A 24,554-nucleotide genomic window follows, 5' to 3' on the forward strand; every position below is an offset into this window, starting at 1 on the left:
TTGTTAAAATTTAAATGATATCAACTTACAATTAAACAAATTATGTTTAAAACAAAGGTAATAAATACTCCAAACTCACCACTTCCTAATCATCTCACTACATTTTCCTACGATTTATGCCTTTGAGGTTATTTGCTACTATTGCATCTATACCATAGATGTGCTATTTAATGCTGTGATACTGTGTATCTCTTACTGGCTCCACGTTCAGTAACTCTAGGTGGGGTAGCTTGAAAGGAACCGTAGTGGGAGTATTTACACCATGGAAATTGGCAAACGCTATAAAGCAGAGCATCTCTGCCCCGCTCCCTGAAGAAGCTGTTAAGCATCTACAAGCACGTCACTGGCTTGGGGGCTGAAATGAGTTAATAGTTGTGCCTGGTACGTAGCAAGTGCTGCAGAAGTGAGCTGTTACTGTTATTATTTTGTTTGGCTTGCACTTCCTCATCCAGATTCGCTGTTGTGCAGACAGGAATTGGGCAAAGCCACTGACCAGCTGTTTTCTTTCTCTCTCCAGTGTGTCCGACCATCTGTAAGTCTCACGGCTGCACCGCTGAGGGTCTCTGTTGCCACAGTGAGTGCTTGGGCAACTGCTCTGAGCCTGACGACCCCACCAAGTGTGTGGCCTGTCGCAACTTCTACCTGGATGGCAGGTGCGTGGAGACCTGCCCGCCCCCCTACTACCACTTCCAAGACTGGCGCTGTGTGAACTTCAGCTTCTGCCAGGACCTGCACAACAAATGCAAGAACTCTCGGAGGCAGGGCTGCCACCAGTATGTCATTCACAATAACAAGTGCATCCCTGAGTGCCCCTCCGGGTACACGATGAATTCCAGCAAGTGAGTCCTGGGTACGGGTTCCGGGGTTGGGGGCAGGTGGTAAAGAGGGGAAGGGGCATGGGGTTGGTGTTGGTGATGCTGCCTATTAAAACTGTGTGGAAAACTAGAGTTAATTGACTGTGAGTGAGGAAGCTGCTGGTGATTAGTGACGCGCGTGGGTCTCTCGGATGCCATCCCTGCTTCCTGGTTTTGGTGCTGGCCTTTGGAACAGGAGTCAACAAACTTTCTCTTGCAAAGGGCCAGAGGGTAAATATTTTCTGCATCTTGCATACCGAAAATGTAAAGCTTTCTATGCTTAGCATTGAAAATAGAAGTCTTGGGCTTCCCTGGTGGCACAGTGGTTGAGAATCCGCCTGCCAATGCAGGGGACACGGGTTCGAGCCCTGGTCCGGGAAGATCCCACAGGCCGCGGAGCAGCTAAGCCCGTGCGCCACAACTACTGAGCCTGCGCTCTAGAGCCCGTGAGCCACCACTACTGAGCCCGCGAGCCACAATTACTGAAGCCCGCGTGCCACAGTTACTGAAGCCCGTGTGCCTAGAGCCCGTGCTCCGCAGCAAGAGAAGCCACCGCAAAGAGAAGCCCGCGCACCACAACGAAGAGTAGCGCCCGCTCACTGCAACCAGAGAAAAGCCCGTGTGCGGCAACAAAGACCCAACGCAGCCAGAAACAACAAATAAATACAATTTAAAAAAAAAAAGAAAATAGAAGTTTTGGTTTTGTCTACAGCCCTTTAGATGGTCCGATTGTTCCCACTGATGTAGCTGCCTGATTCTCACAATCAAGATCAGAACTCAGATGTTTTCAATGTTTTCTCCAAGCTGGATCTGGGTGGTGTCCTGAGATTAACCTGGAGTGCCAGGAAGAGGGACTCAATTCTAGATTGTTCTCAAGGCTTTGTTGTCTTTTGAAGGACAATGCCATCAAACCATTTCCTACTATTTAGGTGAGAAAAAGCAAGGTTTTCTCTCCCCGACGGTGAGTCAGATTTCCTACCCACATCTCAGACTTTTTGTTCATGCTGTTAGCGTCTCAGATGAGCTATTTTGGTGTCTCAGGGCTGTAACTGAGTTTTAAAAACCTGTTTCCTGATTTTTATGTTGAGGGTCTGAAAAAAACAAACCAACCCACAAAACAACCCAAAAACAAATCAGAAACAGACGTACGTCTAAGGGCCTTGAGCTGACCTGCATACGTAAAAAACCTTCCTCTTCAGACTTGAAAATGAGCCAAGCGAGCAGGTTCTGGTGGGAAATTTTATTTCCCTGAGTGGGGAGGGTGGGAAGGAAAACAATCTTTATTCCGGTTCCTAGGAGCCTCTCTTTGAGTGTTTGTGAAACCTGCAAGTACAGTATGTTTTGTTTTACTCATTTTTGATAAAACCTATCAAGTGGCTTTGTTGACCAAAAATAGGCTTCTATAAATCACCTTTGCATGCCAGACAGAGCTATTTTTTCTTCTTTGGGGCCAGTTTATCAGTAAGATTGGGAAAATTATCATATTCCTCTTGATTTATTTGTTTTTTTTTTTCACGTTTGAGATAAAGCATGGATATTAACATCTTCCACTAAAAGACGTTGGCTTTAAAGTTTTTTTTTTTTTTTTTTTGATCATAACAAAGATCTGAAAAATAGAACAGCTTCCTTTGATGTTTTGCTGATGCCGGTGACCCCAGGATTGAAGCCCCAGGAAATTGACGGCTTGTCCTGTGATGCTTGGGACGTTTACTGAGTGAAAGAGGGGATAGTGAGGGATGTTAATTATGACCCATCATGGCAGTATTTTACTTTGTAGGTTAAAAAAATTTTTGTTTTCCTTCTGAAGCTTTTATTTTATTTTGTGAAAGACTTCAGTGCTGTCGTGTTTTCTAATGTGGTTTGTTATTAAAAAGGGCCAGATATGTTTTCTTCCATTCTTTTGGCTTATCTGGGAACTAGTTCTTTTTTTTTTCTTTTAATATGTATTTATTTATTTACTTATTTGGCTGCACTGGGTCTTAGTTGTGGCATGCGGGATCCTTCAGTTGCGGCACACGGGATCTTCGCTGTGGCATGCGGCTCTTTTAGTTGCATCATGCGGGATCTAGTTCCTTGACGAGGGATCAAACTCAGACCCCCTGCACTGGGAGCGTGGAGTCCCAACCACTGGACCACCAGGGAAGTCCCTGGGAAGTAGTTCTTGATATTATTAGAGCAGACGTCTGGGAACCCATGTGGGTTCATTAAGAGGCGTCACCATCTATGGTCATTCCCAGATACCTGGTGGGGTGCTCTTTAGTGAGATGAGGAGGATTAGATATTTGGGGTGCATGTTAAGGGTGTGGAGAATTCTCTGCCTCTTGATCTTCGCATGGCTGGTTTCTCCTTGTCATCCAGGTCACAGGCTTAAACGTCACTTCTTTTGAGACTCCTTCCCTGTATGACCTTCTTTCTGAACTAGCCATCTGGTTGCTCTTGGGCACAACACTCCATTTTAACTCTTTTCATGCTATTTACCACTAGCTGATATTTTAATTGTCAATTGATTAATCTTCCCCAACGAGACCATACGCTTCACAAGTGTATCAGCTAGCTTATGCTGTGTAACAAACCACCCCAGCACTTAGTGACTTAAAACAACACTCATGTATGATTTCTAAGGAGTCTGTGCATTGACTGGAGGGCTGGGTGAGCTCTGATGAGATGGGACAAGGTAACCTCTCATATCCTGCATGGGCAGTTGGGACCTCTCTCCGTGTGTAGCCAGGAAGGGCATGCTTTACTGGGTAAGCACTTCTTAAGCCACTGCTGTATCACATTTGCTAACCTCCCATTGGGAAAGCAATTCATATGGCCAAGCCCAGATTCCATGGATGAGAAGGCAGACTCCACTTCTTGGTGGGAAGGGCTGGAAAGAACGTGTGGATTTCCCACAGGGAAAGTAGGTTGTTTCTTCACTTCTGTGCACCTGTGGTTTATAACTGCCATTGGCAAAGGGCCAGATAGTAAATATTTTCAGCTCTGAGGTCTGTATGGTTGCAGCTACTCTACTCTGGCCTTATAGAGTGATAGCAGCCATTGATGATAGTCAAACCAGTGGTTGTGGGTGTGTTCCAATATAGCTCTATTTACCACAACCAGTGGCCAGCTGGAGTTGGCCTGTGGGCTGTAGTTTGCTTGCCTTTGGCTTAGAGCATCATCTATCCCATGATAAATGCTCAGTGAATATTTGTAGAACCAACAAAAGAACCCAAACGTTTGGTCATTATTCTGTTTCCACCCCAGCTGCTCTGACACCAACTGGGTGTACTGCGATAGAGCTCAACCTCAACCACCTGGCTTAGCATCAGACCCACAGGTTAAAGCCTTGGTTCTCCATCAGACCCACTTTACTTCACATGCCAGCCACAATTTGGGGGTCCCCAGGTCACCCACACTTCTGATTGGCTGGCTATAAATTTTGAGGCTCCCATAAACCCCCTGGGTTCAATAATTTGCTAGGACAACTCACAGAGCTGAAAAAAAAAAGTCTATACTATTCTGTTGGTCCAAGCCTATTGATGGTAGCAGCTTGGGTTAGGGATGCTTGCAGTGCTTACCTGGGCATGCATCACTCATAGCGAACTCTACAGACACTCTCCCATTGGGGCCCCTATTTATGGCTGGGGCAGCTCTGAGGTTCCTATTATGATCCCAGGATGCACTTCAGTGAGAAACCATCAGGGACCCTCGAAGAACAAGATTTGTTACTCACAGGTCCTGGAGAGCCACACAGTAGAGTCGTGGGGAGCAGGGGTGGGGAGAGGGAGAGAGGGGAGAAAAAGAGTGGGAGGGAGGAAGGGAGAGAGAGAGAGGAATCCTTGGGGGGGGGTCTGCTTTTATTAGGGTATGAGGGTGGGGTGTCTAGGGTTTTATGGGTTCACTCTATGGTGAATTTAAAGCTTAAGAGCAGGAATTAGGGTACAGGAAGGGGGAAGCAGGGTCAGTCAAGTGGTCAGTTATCTAGGTTCCCCAGGGCTTTCTGAAAGAGCCCCCTTCATGGGTGGGGGCAGCCTAATTCCTTATCTGGTTGTTTTGCTAGTGGCTGGGTCATAGACCTGGTGTTACATTTACTCAAGACAGATGTCTTTTTTTTTTTTGCGGTATGTGGGCCTCTCACTGTTGTGGCCTCTCGCGTTGCGGAGCACAGGCTCCGGACGCGCAGGCTCAGCGGCCATGGCTCACGGACCCAGCCGCTCCACGGCACGTGGGATCTTCCCGGACCAGGGCACGAACCCGTGTCCCCTGCATCGGCAGGCGGACTCTCAACCACTGCGCCACCAGGGAAGCCTGACAGATGTCTTTTGAAACAGATGCCTCAGCAGTCAGAAAGCTTCATGTCAGGCTTACAATTGCAATTACAGCCTTATTATTGTGGATGTACAGAGGCTGGGAGAGTTCCAGACGCAGGGCTCCTATCCCCTCATGGAATCAGAGATATCACCCTTCCAGCATAGCTGTGTGTTCACCACCCGGAAAAATGGACTGAGCTGGTGTCCAGAGTTTTCCTCTGGGTTTTACTACATAGGTGTGATTGGTTGAATCATTGGCCGTGGGTTTGAACTCCATCTCCAGCCCCCCTTCTCTCTCTGGAGGTCAAGTGGTTGATGCAACCCTCCAAATCACATATTTGGTCTTTCTGGTGACCAGCCCCTACAAGTCACCTCATTAGCACAACAAAGATGTTCCTATAACTCAGGAAATTCCAAGTGCTTTTGAAGCTCTGCACCAGGACCTGGGACAAAGACCAGATGTGTTCTTTTTTTTTTTTTTCTGTTCTTTCAATTTTCTTTCTTTTTTTTTTTTAACATCTTTATTGGAATATAATTGCTTTACAATGGTGTGTTAGTTTCTGCTGTATAACAAAGTGAATCAGCTATACATATACATATATCCCCATATCTCCTCCCTCTTGCATCTCCCTCCCACCCTCCCTATCCCACCCCTCTAGGTGGTCACCCGTGACCAAGATCTTTCTGAAGAATCGAATATGCAGGGGTGTGGTAACAACAATTACTGTTGTTATTTACAACAGTAGCAACAATGATACCACTAATAAAAAGTGATCATCATAGCAATGGACCAACGATTTTTAGTTTCTATGTGCCGAGTGCTTTAGGTGGTATATATCATTCAGTCCTTATCACTACCTGCCCCGTGAAGATTGCCTCCGTTTCACAGATGAGGACACAGACCTTGAGAACGTAACAGTTGGGAATCTTGAGGTTTCATACGACAGAACCCCAATTCAAACTGGCTCAAGCAAGATTAAAGGAGTTTACTGATGACTGTAACCGAAAAGCTCAGGGAATCGCTTTAGGTACAGCTGTATCCAGGAGCTCAAGGGATGTATACGATCAGTTTCTTTCCATCCTAAGCTTTATTTCTGTCTCTGTTAGTTTTGGTCTCAGGCAGCAGCCTCTCCCTTGTCCCTTGCTCCATGCTAGCAACATAGCCATACCCTCTTAGATACTGCAGAAGGAAGACAATTTTTCCTTCCAGAAAGTTCTAGCAAAATCCTCACTGGGTTGGCTTGGGGGTGTGCCCACCTCTGAATTCCCAGCGGGATGGAAGATTGTGCTCAGGCTGCCCTGGGTCCTGTGTCCTGCTTGGACCTAGGAGGGCTGTACCAGCCAAGAACTGACCTCAGAGGCACTGCGTAGGGGAGGGCTGATTCCCAGAGGACTCCTGGGGGCTATAAATTTGAGGACATCAGGCTGCAGGAAGGCAAAGCCAAAGTCTGCCTCCAGTTACCCACTATCAAATGTGAGGTTGTGCTATAGCCCGTAGGTTGTGGAGTCGCGTCCTATATAGTTGTTTGGTCACGTCAGACCCCACACAGAACAGCAAACATCCCATCACCTTGCAGCAGCAGCCTAAGTTCCACCAGCTGGGGTAGCAGTATCAGCTCAACCACTTTCGAATAGCGGCAAAATGAGTCCTACGTAAGGCCCGTCAGCTCTGCATCATTGCCGTCACCATGGTAATGCCGGGAGTCCCATCAGTTCCATGTAATGGCATGAGTCTGGTCTCCACAGGGTAGAAGGTGTTTCTCCATGGGGTACAGTGTGAATCCTCTCGCTTTGGGGTAAGGCAGGAGCCCCATCATTTTGGAGTAAAAACATGAGTCTCCTGACCTTGAGGTAATGCTGTAGGACCTGCCCCCCTGGAGAGACACCCCAAGCCTATCACTTTAGGCAGTTGTTCTTACCCGGGGGTGATTTGCCCTTCCATCCCCCAGGGGACCATGTTTGGACAGCCTCCCACAACAGAGAATTCTCTGGTCCCAAACGTCACCAGCTCTGTGGGTAAAGCATCCTGCCTTATGGTCACTTGGGATCCTGTGCAATACACTGCTGTGTGTGCGTGCGTGTGTGTGTGTGTGGTCCTGTGTGCCCTGACCTCTCTCTCTCTCCACTCTTTCTGCAGCTTGATGTGCACTCCATGCCTGGGCCCCTGTCCCAAGGTGTGCCACCTCCTGGAAGGCGAGAAGACCATTGACTCAGTGACATCTGCCCAGGAGCTCCGAGGCTGCACCATCATCAACGGAAGCTTAATCATCAACATTCGAGGGGGCAGTGAGTGCTCTAGGGGGAGGGGTTGCTGTCTGCTGGGAGCCACTCTCCCTGCGAGCACAGAAGGAAAACAGTCCAGAAACTCATGCAGGGAATCTGTTTCCAAACCTGGAGTTCACAGCTCAGTCCTGGCCTTACCACCCCCCACCCCGAGATTCTGATTTTCAAAGCTGGGAGTTGGGACATCAGAAATTTGCATTTTTAACAAGCAGGCAACATGCCCTCTTTTGCAGGTCTGGGGACCATGTCTCCAGAAATTCTGTCACAGGCAAAAAGGCATTTCTCTGTTTATTTATTCAGCGAACATTTATTGAATACTCACAGTGAACAAGGCAAAGTCCGTGCGTGGTGGATATCGCAAATAAACAAATTAACGTATAATGTAAACCCAGGCAGTGGTTCATGCTATGAAGGCAAGCAAAGCAGGGTGATGGAGGGAGCAAGGGTTGGCATCTTACTATAATAAATATATTCAGATTTGCAGGCAGGACAATCTCTGTCATAACTACTCTGCCTTGTAGATGTATGTTGAGCAGGGCTCGTGAAAATCATTTTCAGCCTGTAGGTTAACCCTTCACTATGGGGAATTCTGGAAAGGTTAAAATATTTTGGTAGAAGCCCACTGGATATTCATTCTCTCCTTTCCTTAGACAACCTGGCAGCTGAGCTAGAGGCCAACCTTGGACTCATTGAAGAAATTTCAGGGTATCTGAAAATCCGCCGATCATATGCCCTCGTGTCACTTTCCTTCTTCCGGAAGTTACGTCTGATTCGAGGGGAGACCTTGGAAATCGGGTATGTGGGCCTGCTGCTCTATCTGTGGGCTCATTAGGAAGTTTGTGAGTTATTGTAGAGAAACTTAGGTTTTTTTGCCAAGACATGAAAACAACTTGAGTGTCCACTGATGGTTGCATGGATAAAGGAAATGTGGTGTATATGTGTGTGTGTGTGTGTGTGTGTGTGTGTGTACATATATATATACAGTGGAATATTATTTCGCCATAAAACTATCTTTTTGCCGAAGCTCACACCTTTCATTTGGCTCGTTCCAATGACTTTCTTGCTGGTTCTAGAACTACCAGGGCCATCCAACAGAAATATAATACAGGTCACATACGAGACTTTAAATGTTCTAGTAGCCACATTTAAAACACTTTAAAAGACATAGGTGAAATGAATTTTAATAATGTATTTTACTGAACCCATTACATTGAAGCTGTTATTTTGACATGGACTCAATACAAAAAATTATAAAGAAGATCTTTTATATCCTTTTTTTTTTTAATGCAAAGTCATTGAAATCTGTGGTTTTTTACTTCTGGTACAGTTCAGAATGGCCAAATTTCAGGTACTTAATAGCCAGATGTGGCTGGTGGTTTCAGTGTTGGATAACACAGATCTAGGTGCTGCCCTTTTCCCATTCATTATGTACTGGTGGCTCACTCCTAGTTCTAAGGCACAGGTCTAATTGGGTTACTGAGTTGTTATAAAACCTTCAGTGGTCCCCCTCTGCCTACCAAGGAAGATCACGTATTCTTGGTCTCGGTCTGGCATGCAGTATACTAGAGGGTTTGGCCCATGGCATCTCTTTGGTCTTGCCCGTCATCTGTTGGCCAGAACAGGCTACTTTGCTCTTCCCTGGGCCCAGTTCACGTGCCTCTGTGTCTTCAGCCTTTCCCCTTTTCAAAACCCATATCTCAATCCATCACAGTCTTACCCTCCTCCCCCACAAGACTGATCTCACATACCTTCCAGGCCCTGAAGACTTCCTCAACTTCCCCTGTCCATCTAACCCTCCTTTCAACATGTAATGAGTATGTGTCAAGCAAGTGGTTAGGACTGGGGACGGAGCACTGAACAAGATCAACTCCAGCCATGGCCCCGCCATCTTGGAGTTGGAGACGACAAGCTGATGAATGATTAGGCATGTGTGTGTTTCCATAGGAACTACTCTTTCTATGCCTTGGACAACCAGAACCTAAGGCAGCTGTGGGACTGGAGCAAACACAACCTCACCATCACTCAGGGGAAACTCTTCTTCCACTATAATCCCAAACTCTGCTTGTCAGAAATTCACAAGATGGAGGAAGTTTCAGGAACCAAGGGGCGCCAGGAGAGAAACGACATTGCCCTGAAGACCAATGGGGACCAGGCGTCCTGTAAGTGGTGATGCCCTTGTCCTTCCACGGACCAGATAACTTGGCTGCCTTCCCCCTCCCCCACCACACTGGCCCCCGGGGGAGTGTCGCTTCCCCCCAATGAGCTAAAACAACTATGTGTGTGATAGGCTCTCTGAAATACTGAGGAAGAATGTATACATGTTATCTGTTTGCCAAATATTAAACACAGTGCCTGATACTGGAAGATGCCACATAAACATTGAATGAATGAATGAATGAATGTCACTTATCTTACATATGGCCTTGGCTCGAATGCTACAGCAGGCTCTACAGTTGCTACAGCTGGAGACTGGCAGCTGACTGCCCTCCTCTGACAGGTTTTCTCTTGAAGCATTGAGGTGCCAAGGCTTCCGTAATGCCCTCATGTGAAGTTGGTTCCTTATGGCAGAAGCTGTGAGAATTCAGGGGAGGGAGAGAGCAAGGTTGGAACTTAAGGGGTAGAGCTTAAGGGAGGGCTTGCAATCTAGGCAGAGGGAATTACTCTGTCCAAGGCATTGTCCTTCCAAGGAATTGACACTCCAAGGTATGATGGTCTGCACGCTCCCTAAACCCACTTGGCATGTGTCCATTTGCACTGGACTTATGTGTTCTGACACGTCGGGCATGAAAATTCACACACAAGACAGAACTGTGTCAGAATAAATGCTATTCTTGAAAGTCCCTTTTTCCAGTAGCGATTAGCCACTTGTCCTTCTGTTGGTGCCGACCGTGGTTCTTTGGTTGAGCACATCTGGCCAAGTACCTGACTTGCGGTCAGGGCCAACTTGCACGACCTGTTCTTGACTCTGAACACAGGAGAGGCATGTGGAAATAAGACCTCTCAGAGGAACAGCATGTTGCCATCTTCCTTCTCGTGGATACTCTTGAAAATATGGGATCATCTGCTTTGGGTTGAAATAAATTATTTAATTCTGATACTGGTTTGTTTTTTTTTTTTTAACCTTTCTAGGTGAAAATGAATTACTTAAATTTTCTTACATTCGGACATCTTATGACAAGATCTTGCTGAAATGGGAGCCGTATTGGCCCCCCGACTTCCGAGACCTCCTGGGATTCATGCTCTTCTACAAAGAGGCGTAAGTAGAAGGATAAAGAGGTGTGTTTGTTGCATATGTTCTCAGAGGCTCCCCTCTGAGGTTCCTTTCTATCTCCTTACTTGTGGAATAAATATCATAGATCTCACCAGTTGATGGTGTATGACGTCAATAACATTCCCTATTGTCAAAAGCCAGAAACTGAAGCAGGCAGGTTTCTTTTGGAGGTCCAGATTGGGCAGTATTCCATTTTGCTTCTTATATGTACATCTCACCAGACATCCTCAACAAAAAGTCACTTAGTCTACTTAGTAGGTGCCTTAAAGTTTATTTTTTATCTATTTTGTATTTTTTCCAACATTTGAAGCATTGTGGTAAAACATACATGAAATTGACCATCTTAATGACATTTAAGTGTACCGCTCAGTGGCATTAAGTACATTCATGACATCGTGTGACCATCATCACCATCGCTCTCCACAGTTTATTCATCATCTCATGCTGAAACTCTGTCGCCTTTCAATAACACCTAGTCGTTTTGAGTATATGACTGTGCTGAAATTTTAAAGGAAGACAATGGAAGTGGTGATTGTGTTAATAGGAATAATTGTTCCATCCCTCCATATTTTTTTAAATATTTATTTACTTATTTATTTATTTGCCTACATAGGGTCTTAGCTGTGGCACGTGGGAGTCTCTCTAGTTGCGGTGCCCAGGCTCCCTAGTTGTGGCCCACAGCCTGTAGAGTGCGTGGGCTTAGTTGCCCCGCGGCATGTGGGGTCTTAGTTCCCCAACCAGGGATTGAACCCGTGTCCTCTGCATTGGAAGGAGGATTCTTAACCACTGGACCACGAGGGAGGTCCCCATCCCTCAAAATTTACTACGTGTCAGGTTGTGTGTGGCGAAGTCAACACACATCCTCTTGTGTAATCTTATCAATAACTCTGGTAGTTAGTATCATCATCCTGATCACTGTTATTATTGTTGTTGGGAAATTGAGGCATAAGGGAAGCGGTCCCTTTCTCTTTGACTATTCCTGTGTCTTTTTTCCTTGTGGTAGAAGATTGTTGGTGAACAGGGTGCAAGCCTATAGGAGGTAACTTCGCCCGGCCACATCTCTTTGGTCTTTAGAGCTATAGTTGAGAAATGGTAATCAACTTTTCCTATTTCGTCTTGAAAGCCCTTATCAGAACGTGACGGAGTTTGATGGGCAGGATGCATGTGGCTCCAACAGCTGGACCGTGGTAGATATTGACCCGCCTATGAGGTCCAACGACCCCAAGTCACAGAACCACCCTGGGTGGCTAATGCGTGGTCTCAAGCCCTGGACCCAGTACGCCATCTTTGTCAAGACCTTGGTCACTTTTTCTGATGAACGCCGCACATACGGGGCCAAGAGCGACATCATCTATGTCCAGACAGATGCCACTAGTAAGCATTTCTTGTGGATGTGAATTTGTGCGTGAATCAGACGTCTTGCGTTTAACAGGCTGACCTGGTGATGTCATATGAAATGCTTTTTTTTTTTTTGCATGGTTATTGGCTTCTAAAAGAGCCGGGCACTGAGGTTATAATTTCAGAAGATGAGGCAGTAGCAACAAGACCTCAGAAGGGAACATACATTTCTTCTTCCCATTATGGAAAAATTTCAAATATTTACAAAAGTAGGGGAAAAAAAAAAAAAAGATCCCCCCCACCGCCACCTTGTAACCATCTCTCAGCTTCAACAATGATCAATATTTTGCCATTTTTGTTTCATCACTATGCCTTTTCCCCCATCTCCATTTTTTGACGAGTGTTTCATAGCAATTTAGTTGTATTTTCATAAAGCATAAGCCCTCTCCAACCACTGGGATAGGAGACATTTGGTGATACCTGGAGATATTTTTGGTTGGCATGACTGGGGAGGCGGGGTTGGGGACCTGGGGTGCTGCTCAACATATCACATGCACAGGACAGCGCCCCCCGGCAAAGAATTATCTAGCCCCCGCAAGTCAGTAGTTGAGAAATCCTGTCCTGTAGGATCGAGTCCAAACTTTATGAACCAGCCCCAACTTTATTGACTACCGCCCTCTCATCCTGTATCCTCCAGCAATACCTCCAGCAGGACTTATAGTTTCTGGAAACTTCCAGCTTCCAGGCTTTTGTACACACTGTGTCCTCTGCCTTGAGCCCCCCACTCCCACCCCTCACCGACTCCCTCAGCCACCTCTGTTCTTGAGGGGAAGCTTTTGTGGAGCCCAAAGGTGGTGCCTTTGGGGGGAATGTTAGATGGGCTGCCAGCTCAGGGATAAGATTGAATGGTATCCCACTGCCGAAATTTGCCCCAGGACTGGGTTCAATTGGGGCTAATGTTATCTAGAAGATGTGGCTTTGTCTATTCCCACAATCCTCCTTTTCCCCAGCGCCTTTTCAGTGCCCAGAACAGAGAAAGCTTGGCACGTCGTTGGAGCTCTGTAAATCAGGGGTCCCCGACCTCTGGGCCACAGACTGGTACCAGTCTGCCGCCTGTTAGGAACCAGGCCGCACAGCAGCAGGTGAGCGGCGAGCGAACAAAGCTTCATCTGTATTTACAGCCGCTCCCCATCCCTCGCATTACCACCTGAGCTCCGCCTCCTGCCAGGTCAGCGGTGGCATTAGATTCTCATAGGAGCATGATCCCTACTCTGAACTGTGCACTCGGGGATCTGGGTTGCACGCTCCTTATGAGAATCTAATGCCTGATGATCTGAGGTGGATCTGAGGCAGTGACGCTAGAGCTGGGGAGTGGCTGCAAATACAGATTATCATTAGCAGAGAGGTCTGACTGCACAGAGACCATAAGAAATCAACTGCTTGCAGACTCCTATCAAAACTCTATCAGTGAGTGGCAAGTGACACTTAAGCTGCATTTTACAGAGTAGACTGGACATAAGCAACACACGTCGGGTGTCACTGTCTCCCATCACCCCCAGATGGGACCATCTAGTTGCAGGAGAACAAGCTCAGGGCTCCCACTGTTTCTGCATTCTGGTGAGTTGTATAATTATTTCATGATATATTACAATGTAATAATAATAGAAATAAAGTGCGCAATAAATGTAATGTGCTTGAATCATCCCGAAACCATCCCCGTCTCTAGTCCGTGGAAAAATTGTCTCCAACGAAACTGATCCCTGGTGTCAAAAAGGTGGGGGACTGCTGCCGTAAATGTTTGTTGCAAAAATGGTGGAACATGAAATCTACATAGTCTGTGGTACCCATGGATTGTAATTTTGTAACCCATGCTTTCACTGGGCAAGCATTCCACATGTTGCCAGTTTTCTCTGATGTTAAATAACACTGCAGAGAACATCCTCATGATTTCTCGAACTTGGGTTCTCCCCCTCATGCCCACCCGATGGCTTGCACCCTCCTCCTCCTCCTCACAGTGGACCTGTCTCCTTTCTCCTTGGCAGATCCTTCTGTCCCCCTGGATCCCATCTCGGTGTCTAATTCTTCGTCTCAGATTATTCTGAAGTGGAAGCCTCCCTCTGACCCCAATGGCAACATCACACACTACTTGGTATTCTGGGAGAGACAGGAGGAAGACGGTGAACTGTATGAATTAGATTATTGCCTCAAAGGTGAGTGCAGGCAGAGGCGGGGGAGGGGCCGGGTTTTTTTCAATTTTTTTTTTTAAATTGAAGTATAGTTGATTTAAACTGTTGTGTTAGTTTCAGGTGTATAATGCAGTGATTCCGTTATACATATATATTCTTTTTCAGATTCTTTTCCCTTATAGGCTATTACAAAATGTTGAGTAGAGTTCCCTGTGCTATACAGTAGGTTCTTGTTATCTATTTTATACATAGTAGTGTGTATAACATCTGATCCACTTTGTTCTCCTTTTGGGGAAGCATCTCTCCCCTTCCACTTCCCAGCATGTGCACATGGGTACACACACTCCATTTTATCTCTGACGAAAACACACATACAGGCAGACCTCAGAGATACTGCGGGTTCGGTTCCAGACTCCCGCAAGGAGGTGAATATTGCAATAAATTGAGTCACGTGAATTTTTTGGTTTCCAGTGCCTATAAAAGTTATGTCCACACTATACTGTAAGTGTGCGATAGCATTATGTTTAAGAAAAAATATACTTTAAATATACATATTACTGTATTTCTCTTTCTGGCCTATATGTGGAATCTAGAAAAATGATGCAGATGAACTATTTGCAGGGCAGGAATAGAGATGTAGACGTAGAGAGCAGACATGCGGACACAGAGGGGAAGCGGAGAGTGGGACGAATTGGGAGATTAAGATTGACATATACACACTACCATGCATAAAATAGATAGCTAGTGGGAACATGCTGTGAAGGATAGGAAGCTCATAGGAAGCTCATGCCCTGTGATGACCTAGGTGGGTGGGATGGCGGGGAGGGTGGGAGGGAGGTCCAAGAGGGAGGGGATATAGATATACATAGAGCTGATTCACTTCATTGTACAGCAGAAGCTGACACAACATTGTAAAGCAATTATACACCAATTAAAAAATGATTAAAAATATACATACTGCTGTATATAAAATAGGTAACGTAACCAACAAGGACCTAGTGTATAGCACAGGGAACTATACTCAGTATCTTGTAATAACCTATAATGGAAAAGAATCTGAAAAGAAAATACTGAATCAGTTTGCTGTACACCTGAAACTAACACAACATTGTAAATCAACTCTATTTCAATAAAAATTTAACAAAGAAGAAATCGAGACTAAAAAAAATAACAACCCAAACAATGCACATACCTTAATTAAAGAATACTTTATTGCTAAAAAAAAATTGCCCAATTACAATAGTAACATCCAAGACCACTGATCCCAGATCACCATTACAAATATAATAAAAATGAAGAAGTTTGAAATATTGTGAGAATTACCAAAGCGTGACACAGACATACGAAGTGAGCAGACGCTGTTGGGAAAATGGCACCAATAGACTTGTTCAACGCAGGGTTGCCGCAAACTTTCGATTTGTAAGAAAAACACAATAAGAGGAGGAGGTCTGCCTGCCTGTTCGCATTTCTAAACATCACAGCGTGAGGACACGCTCTGAAGACTCCTGTCAAAAACAGACACTCCCCATGTCTTGGCATCATTTCCCTCTGGAATTTTCTCCTCCTTCCCTTCCTTATCCACCTCCCCTGGTAGGGGTGTAGCTGTGTTAACCCACGCAAGACTTCTCTCCGAAGCTAGAAACACAGCCGATGTGTGGAATGGTGATTGGCGAAGTCAGGGAAGAATTTTCGCCCCTAATTTTAGACCCTTAAGTTGTAAGGACCAGAGAAAGCAAAGAGTGGTCATCTCTTCCCTCCTGGGCTTTCCATTCAAAATTTATACTAATGACACATTTTTTTCCAGTCTTTAATCTCATTTACTTAATGGGCTTCCATCCATCTACAGGAAAAGGGAAAAATATTTGAAGCCTCAAACTAGTGTGTATAAATTAGTTTAAGATTATTTTAAAAGTGGGTTTTAAAAAAGCTCATCAAACTGGAGAAACAGAAGTCTTGTTTTTTCGTTAGTTGTTTTGTTTTGTTTCAGTCTATATAAAGTATTTTTCCACCAATCCCTAGACTCTTTTTTATTTTTATTTTTTAAAAATTTGATTGGAGTATAGTTGATTTACAATGTTGTGTTAGTTTCAGGTGTACAGCAAAGGGATTAAGTTATACATATACCTAGATTCATTCTTTTTCAGATTCTTTTCTCATATAGGTTATCACAGGATACCGAGTACAGTGCGCTATACAGTAGATCCTTGTTGGTTATCTATCTTATATACAATAGTGTGTGTATGTTCATCCCAAGCTCCTGATTTATCCCTTAGCTGTCTTGTTGTTGTTGATTGGTTGGCCTGTATTTATTTTTCTTTAGATGTTTTGAGTTACTGGTATCCTCAGACCTTGGGGCCGCTGATGAGACGTGGCTGAGGTCGGGAGCCTGAGGTCTTCTCTGACCTGCTGTAGGGCTTTGGGCAAGTCACTGAGCTTGTCACTGGCTGCCTCCTTTTGGGGAGAAGGGGCGGGAGGCCAGATAATCTCTGGACGCTGTCCCAGCTCTAAGATCATGTGCTATATGTATGCCTGTGACCTCATCCCCCGCCTGAGCAGAGGGTTGCAAACGTGATTTATCTCCTTGGATGCTTTATATAACTTGAGAGCAAGCAAAGTCATAGGCTCAGCTGTCAGCTGTCGGCCCTGCATGTGAGTAACCGAAACCGCCAGCTAGAACTGCCAGCAGCATCAGGATAGGCCATGTTTTCTTTTTCTCTTTCTTTCTTTCTTTTTTAGAGCAACAACTTTTATTCTGGAAGTCTGAATCTCTCATTACCATATGACAATTTGACATGGTTTTATTTGTAATGATGCCAAAGTTTATGTAATTAAAAAATAAACTTACCAAGGATGGATATCGTATGATGCAACTCTTAGGAGGTCCCTAGAGGAGTCAAATCCACAGAGACAGGAAGCCGGATGGTGGGTGCCAGGGGCTGGGGGAGGGGCTGGGGAGTGAGTGTTTCATGGGGACAGAGTTTCAGTTTGGGAAGATGAGAAAGTTCTGGAAATGGAGAGTGGGGACGGTTGCACAATAATGTGAATGTCCTTAATGCCACTGAGCTGTGCACTTAAAAATGATTAGGATGGTAACTTTTTTGTCATGTACATTTTGCCACAATTAAAAAACCCAAATACACACACAAATTAATAAGCTTTCTAACACACGCAAGATCGAGAATTTACTAACCGTGCCCAGTAGTAGCTTCCTTTAGTATCACAAGTGGTTTTTTTCCCAGCTTTATTGAGGTGTACTTGATAAGTAAATGGCAAGATATTTAAAGTGTAAATTGTGATGATTTTATATACATACAGATTTTGAAAGGATCCTTCCCATCGAGTTAATTAATACATCTATCACCTGACATATTTATCTCTTTCTTTGGTGAGAACTTTCAGCTTCTCCTCTGATATCGAATTGTTTATTTCATTTATACAGTACAGTCTTATCAACTATATGGCTTTTTATTGTGGAATATATATAACATAAAATTTACCATTTGAACTACTTCTAAGTATACAGTTCAGCGGCATTAAATACATTCACACTCTTGTGCAACCGTCCCCAGTGTCCATCTCCAGAACTTTCTTGTTTTCCCAAACTGCAAACTTTGTCCCCATTAAACACTGACTCCCCACCCCCTCCCCCATCCCCTGGTGCCCGCCTTTCTACTTTGTCTCTATGCATTTGACTGTCCTAGATACCTCACTATATAGTCACAGAAAATCCGTGGGGCACCAAGTGTCATGCAGAAGGGGTGACAGGTGTCAGGAGCTATGTCCATGCCTGATCAAAAGTCCCTTCCTCCCCAGAAAAAGATCAGGACCCCACCCCAGCCTTTTACTAAGGAAATCTGAAGGTTTTTTTTTTTTTTTTAAATCCATAATGCCATCAATAGCCCCTCTAACAGCTAACCCACACAGGTGATTCCATGTCTATTAATAAACGTTAAGAAGAAGTATTTTTTAAGGATTTTGCAAAGCTTCCGAGTGGGTACTCACCACTCACAGGAAGATACTTTGAACTCATTGTCTAGCAGAGCCATTGAAAGGGAGAGGAAGAGATGGAATTTCCCTTGCTCAATAGACACGAGTAGGCACCCAGGGTCAGGGGCATGCTTTTTGCCCTTAAGGAGTAACCTACCTCCTCCAGGTTGTACCAGAAGTGACAGGCAGCGGGCATCTCCGGGACTGGACCTCAGGGGTCAAGACACACCAGCTGTGGTACTTACAAAAACAGTGTGGTATTTTTAAGAGCATGACCTTGAGCAGTTGTTCTTTTTTCCCTTTTTAAAAAATTCTCTTTCTGTGCTTCTTGGAAAAAGTTCTTCCCCCAATTTCATGTCTTTCATCCATCACTGTTGACATTGCGGGCCAGATAATTCTTTGAGGTGGGGGCTGTCTTGTGTCAGGTAAGATGTTGAGCAGCATCCCTGGTGAACACCAAAATGTCACCAGACCAAGCCCGTTGTCCTGCAGAGGGGAGTGGGGGGCAGTGCTGAATCACCCCTGCCCTGGTGAGAACCACTGCTCTGCTCTGACTTCCGTTTTCCTGAACGGATTGTAGATTCTTTCATTTGTGCTGCAAAGTTTGGTTGCTCAGTATAAACACTGGGTCTGTAAGTCTGACCCCTTAGAATTCCATTGGAATTCTGCTCTGTCCTCTTATCCCTTTATAGTTACCTGGTTGATTGATGATTCATTCATTCAACTGTGACTTGGTCCCCAGTCCTTTTCTAATGCCATCTCCCATCATTCTCTCCCTTATCCCCTTCCAGCTACACTGGGTCCTTGGCGTCTTCTGACATGCCAAGGAAATTCCTACCTCAGGGCCTTTGCACTCACTCTTTGCTGTCTGAATTGCTTTACACCAAGATATGTGCATGGCTCATTCTTTTACTTCCTTGGGGACTGCTTAGTGGTCACTTTCTCAGAGACATTCCCCCCCCCCCAGACACCCTCTGTCCTTTCACCCCACCATCGGACCCATGGCATATGTATTTATTAGTTTATTGTGTATTCCTCCCACCCCCACGTACCTCGTCCCCTGGAATGTAGGTTCTGTGATGGCAGGGACGTACCTCGTCACCTTCAGCATCTAGCCCTATGGGGTTGTGGTGTCTGCCATTTTCCTGCTGCACATCCACAGGTGCCTTCTCAGTTGTCAGGACCCTCCAGTGAGAGATCTTATTTTTCCCAGTAGACCTTGAACAAAGACCCTGGCCCCGAGCTCTGTCGCCTGTGCCCAGCAGCTCTGAGAAGGCCCCCTTTGCTCTGCGTGTATGTATGTGTGTAGTGGGGTGGAACTTGAGCCCCGCTCTGGCTTTCTCCAGGGTTGAAGCTGCCCTCCCGGACCTGGTCTCCACCGTTCGAGTCTGAGGGGTCCCAGAAGCACAATCAGAGTGAGTACGAAGAGTCTGCCGGTGAATGCTGTTCCTGCCCGAAGACCGACTCTCAGATCCTCAAGGAGTTGGAGGAGTCCTCATTCAGGAAAACATTCGAAGATTACCTGCACAATGTCGTTTTCATCCCCAGGTCAGCATTTGTCATTGGCTTGGGGTCTGGGGTCCTTATTTAGGGAACAAGATGAAGTGCAGACGCAGAGAGTGGGCAGAGTCCACGCTGAGCCACTTCCCTGGAGGGAGGGAGAGATCTTGCGATTTCAACAACTACCGTACCAGGAAGAGTGAATAATCGCCAAAAAAGGTGTGGGGGGGTGTTTTTAAAAAACTCAACCTTTGCTTTCTTTCATTTATTTTTGGCTGCGTTGGGTCTTAGTTGCAGCACATGGGATCTTTGTTGAGGCATGTGGGCTTCTCTGTAGTTGTAGCATGCAGGCTCCAGGGCGTGTGGGCTCTGCAGTTATGGTGCACGGGGTCCAGAGCACGTGGGCTCTGTAGTTTGTGGCAAGCGGGATCTCTAGTTGAGGCGCGTGAGCTCAGTAGTTGTGGCGCACGGGCTTAGTTGTGCCACGGCATGTGGGATCTTAGTTCCCTGACTAGGGATCGAACCCGTGTCCCCTGCATTGTAAAGCGGATTCTTTACCACTGGACTGCCAGGGAAGTCCCTGAAGACATTTCTTTCTGATGTCTCATGAACTCTTTACCCCAGCCTCTGGCCTCATTCTGAGTTCTGAAACGATCTCCATTAGATTCCCAACAATTGATTATTATCTAATAGATGATTATAGATAATAATCAAGAATCAATAGATTCAATTATTAGATTAGATGACCGAGAAGTGCCTGTCTGGCCCCATGCTTGGTTTGTGGATGAGTCTCAAGCTCAGTGCATTCTCTTTTTAAAATCTATGTCACCTTCTTACCCTTCCAGAACTTTCCATGACCTCTTAAAAACTCCGGAGCTTCTCCTATTTAAATATTTTTCCTTTAGTGAGCGAAGGGGCTTGCTTGCTGATGTACATCTGATCTACAGAGAGGGCTTGCCTTAAAAATGATGCTGTTTTTTTCATACTTCTTTACCTTTCCTGCAAGCAGAGACCCTTAGGTAGAATGCAAATTTCTGTGGGTCGCGGGTTAGTTTACCTCTCTCGGTTCCTCAGTTTATTCATCTGAGGAGTGGAGAGAAAAGTAGTTCCTGCTTTTTAGGATTGTGGGATTATACGAGTGATACGGGGATTCTCAACCTTGGCGCTGTTGACATTTGGAGCCAGACCATTCTCTGGGGTGGGACCGTCCTGTGCGTTGTAGGATGTTGAGCAGCGTCCCTGGCCTCCACCCACTAGATGGCAGTAGTACTGCATCTTATGAGTTCATGAATTTTTACAGTAACCCACTGAAGCACTTGCCATCTCCTTTTTAGGGGTCCAAAGCCCGTGGTTTTGTTTGTTTTTTGCTTAAGAATGACTCTGCCCAGGGTTTTTTGTTTGTTTGTGGTACGCGGGCCGCTCTCCAGCCGCGGAGCACAGGCTCCGGACGCGCAGGCTCAGCAGTCATGGCTCACAGGCCCAGCCGCTCCGCGGCACGTGGGATCCTCCCGGACCGGGGCACGAACCCGCGTCCCCTGCATCGGCAGGCGGACTCCCAACCACTGCGCCACCAGGGAAGCCCTGCCCAGGTTTTTAATCAAATGTGTGCTGAGGGCTTTCAGCTGCCCCTCCCTCTCCACACTTGACCTCCCCCTCCCGCCATGGACTTCACCAGAAGGCTACTCAGAAATGTCCAATACAATTGGCCATTTCCAAAGTATATCAACACCCCCCCCCCCACCCCCACATTTACATCAGGATAAAACAAGATTCTAAAATGCGTCTCTTCAAAGGCCCAGCAATGCTCCTGGGAGAGGTTTCCCCAGAACCATCAATATATAACATTTCTTCTTTTCTCTTTCTTGCATTCTTATCTGACCCTGAGTCCAAAAGACCACTAAATGACACAGCCCAGGCCTGGAGGTAGTTACTGTTTTACCTGTTAAAACACTGCCAGACTTTAAGATAATGGCTGAGTCAATTGTGAGGTTTAAAAGTGGTGTTAAGTTTGCCATCCCATGGGAACCCCAGATGACCAGGTCTCTGCGGGGTGTTTTCTCTGCTTCCCCCCTGCCCCCCAGCCCCTGGCTGTGTTCTCCGCATCTGCTGGGGAAGGTGTGGTTCAAGTGATGGGAACAAGTGGTCCATGGTCCAGGGCTGTCCTCAAAGCGGCTGGTTTTGTTTTCACAGAAAATCCTCTTCTGGCCCTGTTGCCGAGGACACTAGGTACGACTCACCTGTGGGACGTAGGCGTGGCCCGTGGTGGCTGCACAGCGCGGGGCCAGTGGGCCAACGGGTCAGGAAGCATGTTGTGCCCCTTTGAGACCCCAGGGGGCTTCTGTGGTTTGACGCATGCACCGCTCTGCTCTGCCGCGACCAGGCGCTTCACAAATTCACACGTTAAGTGCCTTCACCCTGAAATGGGATCTGGGCGTGAATGTGGGGGGAAAAATCCTAACTAACACACTCTTACTAAAACATGGAATCGAGGGCGTACTTTCCGGGCACCTCCTAGGTGCCGCCCATTTTTCCTCCACGCATTTACTAACTACAGATTAATTTATCTAGCTGCAGAACTGTGCCCGGCGCCCAGAGTCGAAACCACTTAGCGGCAGGTAGTGGGGAAGGCTGATCCGGGAGCGGAACATTTTTATTGGGGGTGACAAGTGCGGGATGACAGGTGTGAGTGAGCACAGGTGTGCCGAGTCCCTCAATTCCACTGAGGATAGTCAAGGATGCTCGCCTTTGACGTGTGTCTTAAAGAATCAACTATGCTTCAATATTAAAAAAAAAAAAAAGAAAAGAAAAAAAGAATTAAGCAGGGGGCGTGTCCTGGAGGAGAGTACAGGCAGAGGGAACTTGGGGAAAGGCAAGTCGGTGGAAAGAATCCTGGACTCTTGGGAAGAACAGGAGAGACTGGAAAGGCAGGGTAGGGGCCATGCGGAGGGACTTTATTCTTCCAGCAGAGGGTTTATTTATTTATTTTTAGGCCGTGTGCGGTCCCGATCTGCCCTCTAGTGGTCGTTAGGAATATAATCTGTAGTAAAGAAAGGTCTAGAAATTTGAGGCCTTGATCCAGACGAGAGCTTATCAATGTCAGACCTTTTGACATTAGGGGCCAGATCGTTCTCAGTTGTGGGGACTGCCCTGTGTATTGTAGAATCATGCGCTGTATCCTTGGTCTCTACCGCTTTGAAGCCAGTGTCACGCCATACCCCAAATAGTGACGACCAAAGCTGTCTCCAGACAGGCCAAATGTCCCCTTGGTGGTAGGACCATGAGCAGAGTCACTCCTGGTTGGGAACCACTGGTCTACTGTGAGACTGTGGGATAATAAAGTGCTGTGTATGTAGGGAGAGAGAGAAGTCAGCTGATGCTTTGCCATGGGGGTGTCTTTCATGACCACGTGGTCTTTTTGGGTATAATCCTTCTGATGTATGCATATTTAGACTGTTTGAGGCCATTTACGTTTCCCTTCGTTCAGATACCAACTTCTCAGTGGTTATTCACGAGGCCCCAGTGTCTCTGTCCTATTTGGAAGGCCCATCTGTGCTTGCACAGAAATGTTCTGAACCTTGCTAATATGCGTGCATCTTTGGTTTAATACTTCGGTTTCCATTCAAGAATGTCATTGGTCTTTTCACACAAAAAGACCACAAAGAAAATCTTAGTGAGTACTCCCGAAGTAGGGTTTGATTTCTGACTACAGCGCAATAAAAACTAAAGGTAAACTTCAAAAGATTGAACAGAAAACTCTACTTCCTGGTGATTAAAAGTGGATCACTTAGACTTCTGTTGGGTGAAAGTCGAAATGGAAAGTTTCATTAAAAACCGTTTGGAAAATAACGGAGACGTGAACGTCACATACCTTCACTTGTAGAATATTGCCGAAGCTGGACTTTGTTGCAAATTAGTAGACTTAAATGGTAAATTAAGAAAAAGCTTTAAAATGTAAGATATAATGTATTAGGAAGGGAGGGGAAAATCAATATAGCTTAACTTGTGGTAAATGTAATCAAAGGGAGATACCCACAAATAACTAGAAGAAGGTGATGTAAAACTGAAGTCTGACAAAGATTGTACTATGTTGCAGTCTATGGATAATCATGAGCTATTAGATTTGAAACTTTCAGAGAGTTGAGAAATTTTAACTTGTCCAAGCTAATGCAAGAAGCAGCAGAAAGATATCCTAATAACCTTGGGAAAAGACTTTAAAAAAAAGTGTCAATTAATTTCTTCAAAAAAAAAAAACAAGACCTCAGGCTTGGAGAGTTTTCTAGTTGAGTTCTTTCACATTCTCAAAGAGCAACTATTTTCTGTAATACAGAAACTTTTCCAGAGCATAGAAATCTATGGAAAATCTTCTCAGTTCATTTGATAAAACTAACATAGAACCCCTTAGCAGAACCTGACAAAGATGCTATGTTGAAAGAAAACCCAGAACCAGCTAATATGGGATTTTAGATCCACATGTCCTAAATAAAACACTGTGCTGGCAATATCATTTATCTCACAATGCAAGGATGGTTCAAGATCAGGCATTCTGCTAATAGAATCTAATTCATTAAGGGGTGCAGTGAGGAAAATCACAATAATCTCATTCAATAACATTTATTAAAAATTATTAATTTAGAGAAAGGGAGGGGGAGAGGCCTTTTATAAAACTAGGAATAGAAAACTTCTGCAACAAGATAAATATTACCTAGATGAAACCAACAGCTGAGCTAACATCTTTCTTAAAACTATTCCTGTTAGCTTTGGAAGGAAGCCAATCTCGTCATTACTAAGGAACATTTCTCTGGGTATCTAGCCAATGCAGTGATACAGAAATTAGAATTGTAAG

At 45.5% G+C, this 24,554-nt stretch overlaps 1 protein-coding gene across 4 annotated transcripts in view; it reads left to right on the forward strand.

Annotated features, from left to right (window-relative positions):
• INSR (insulin receptor) overlaps positions 1-24,554 on the forward strand; it is a 129,615-nt gene that overhangs the window by 76,689 nt on the left and 28,372 nt on the right. For 2 of the 4 annotated variants that reach the window (XM_030879477.2, XM_030879478.2), the window contains exons 3-11: positions 518-839; positions 7,284-7,432; positions 8,080-8,224; positions 9,374-9,588; positions 10,559-10,685; positions 11,824-12,074; positions 14,081-14,248; positions 19,558-19,759; positions 21,902-21,937. In XM_030879477.2, coding sequence (XP_030735337.1) covers positions 518-839; positions 7,284-7,432; positions 8,080-8,224; positions 9,374-9,588; positions 10,559-10,685; positions 11,824-12,074; positions 14,081-14,248; positions 19,558-19,759; positions 21,902-21,937 — 1,615 coding nt within the window. The remainder of the gene's footprint in view (positions 1-517; positions 840-7,283; positions 7,433-8,079; positions 8,225-9,373; positions 9,589-10,558; positions 10,686-11,823; positions 12,075-14,080; positions 14,249-19,557; positions 19,760-21,901; positions 21,938-24,554) is intronic. The other 2 variants (XM_030879479.2, XM_030879480.2) reach the window with 1 other exon arrangement.

This window comes from Globicephala melas, chromosome 3 (assembly GCF_963455315.2).
Source record: "Globicephala melas chromosome 3, mGloMel1.2, whole genome shotgun sequence".
Lineage (NCBI taxonomy): Eukaryota > Metazoa > Chordata > Mammalia > Artiodactyla > Delphinidae > Globicephala > Globicephala melas.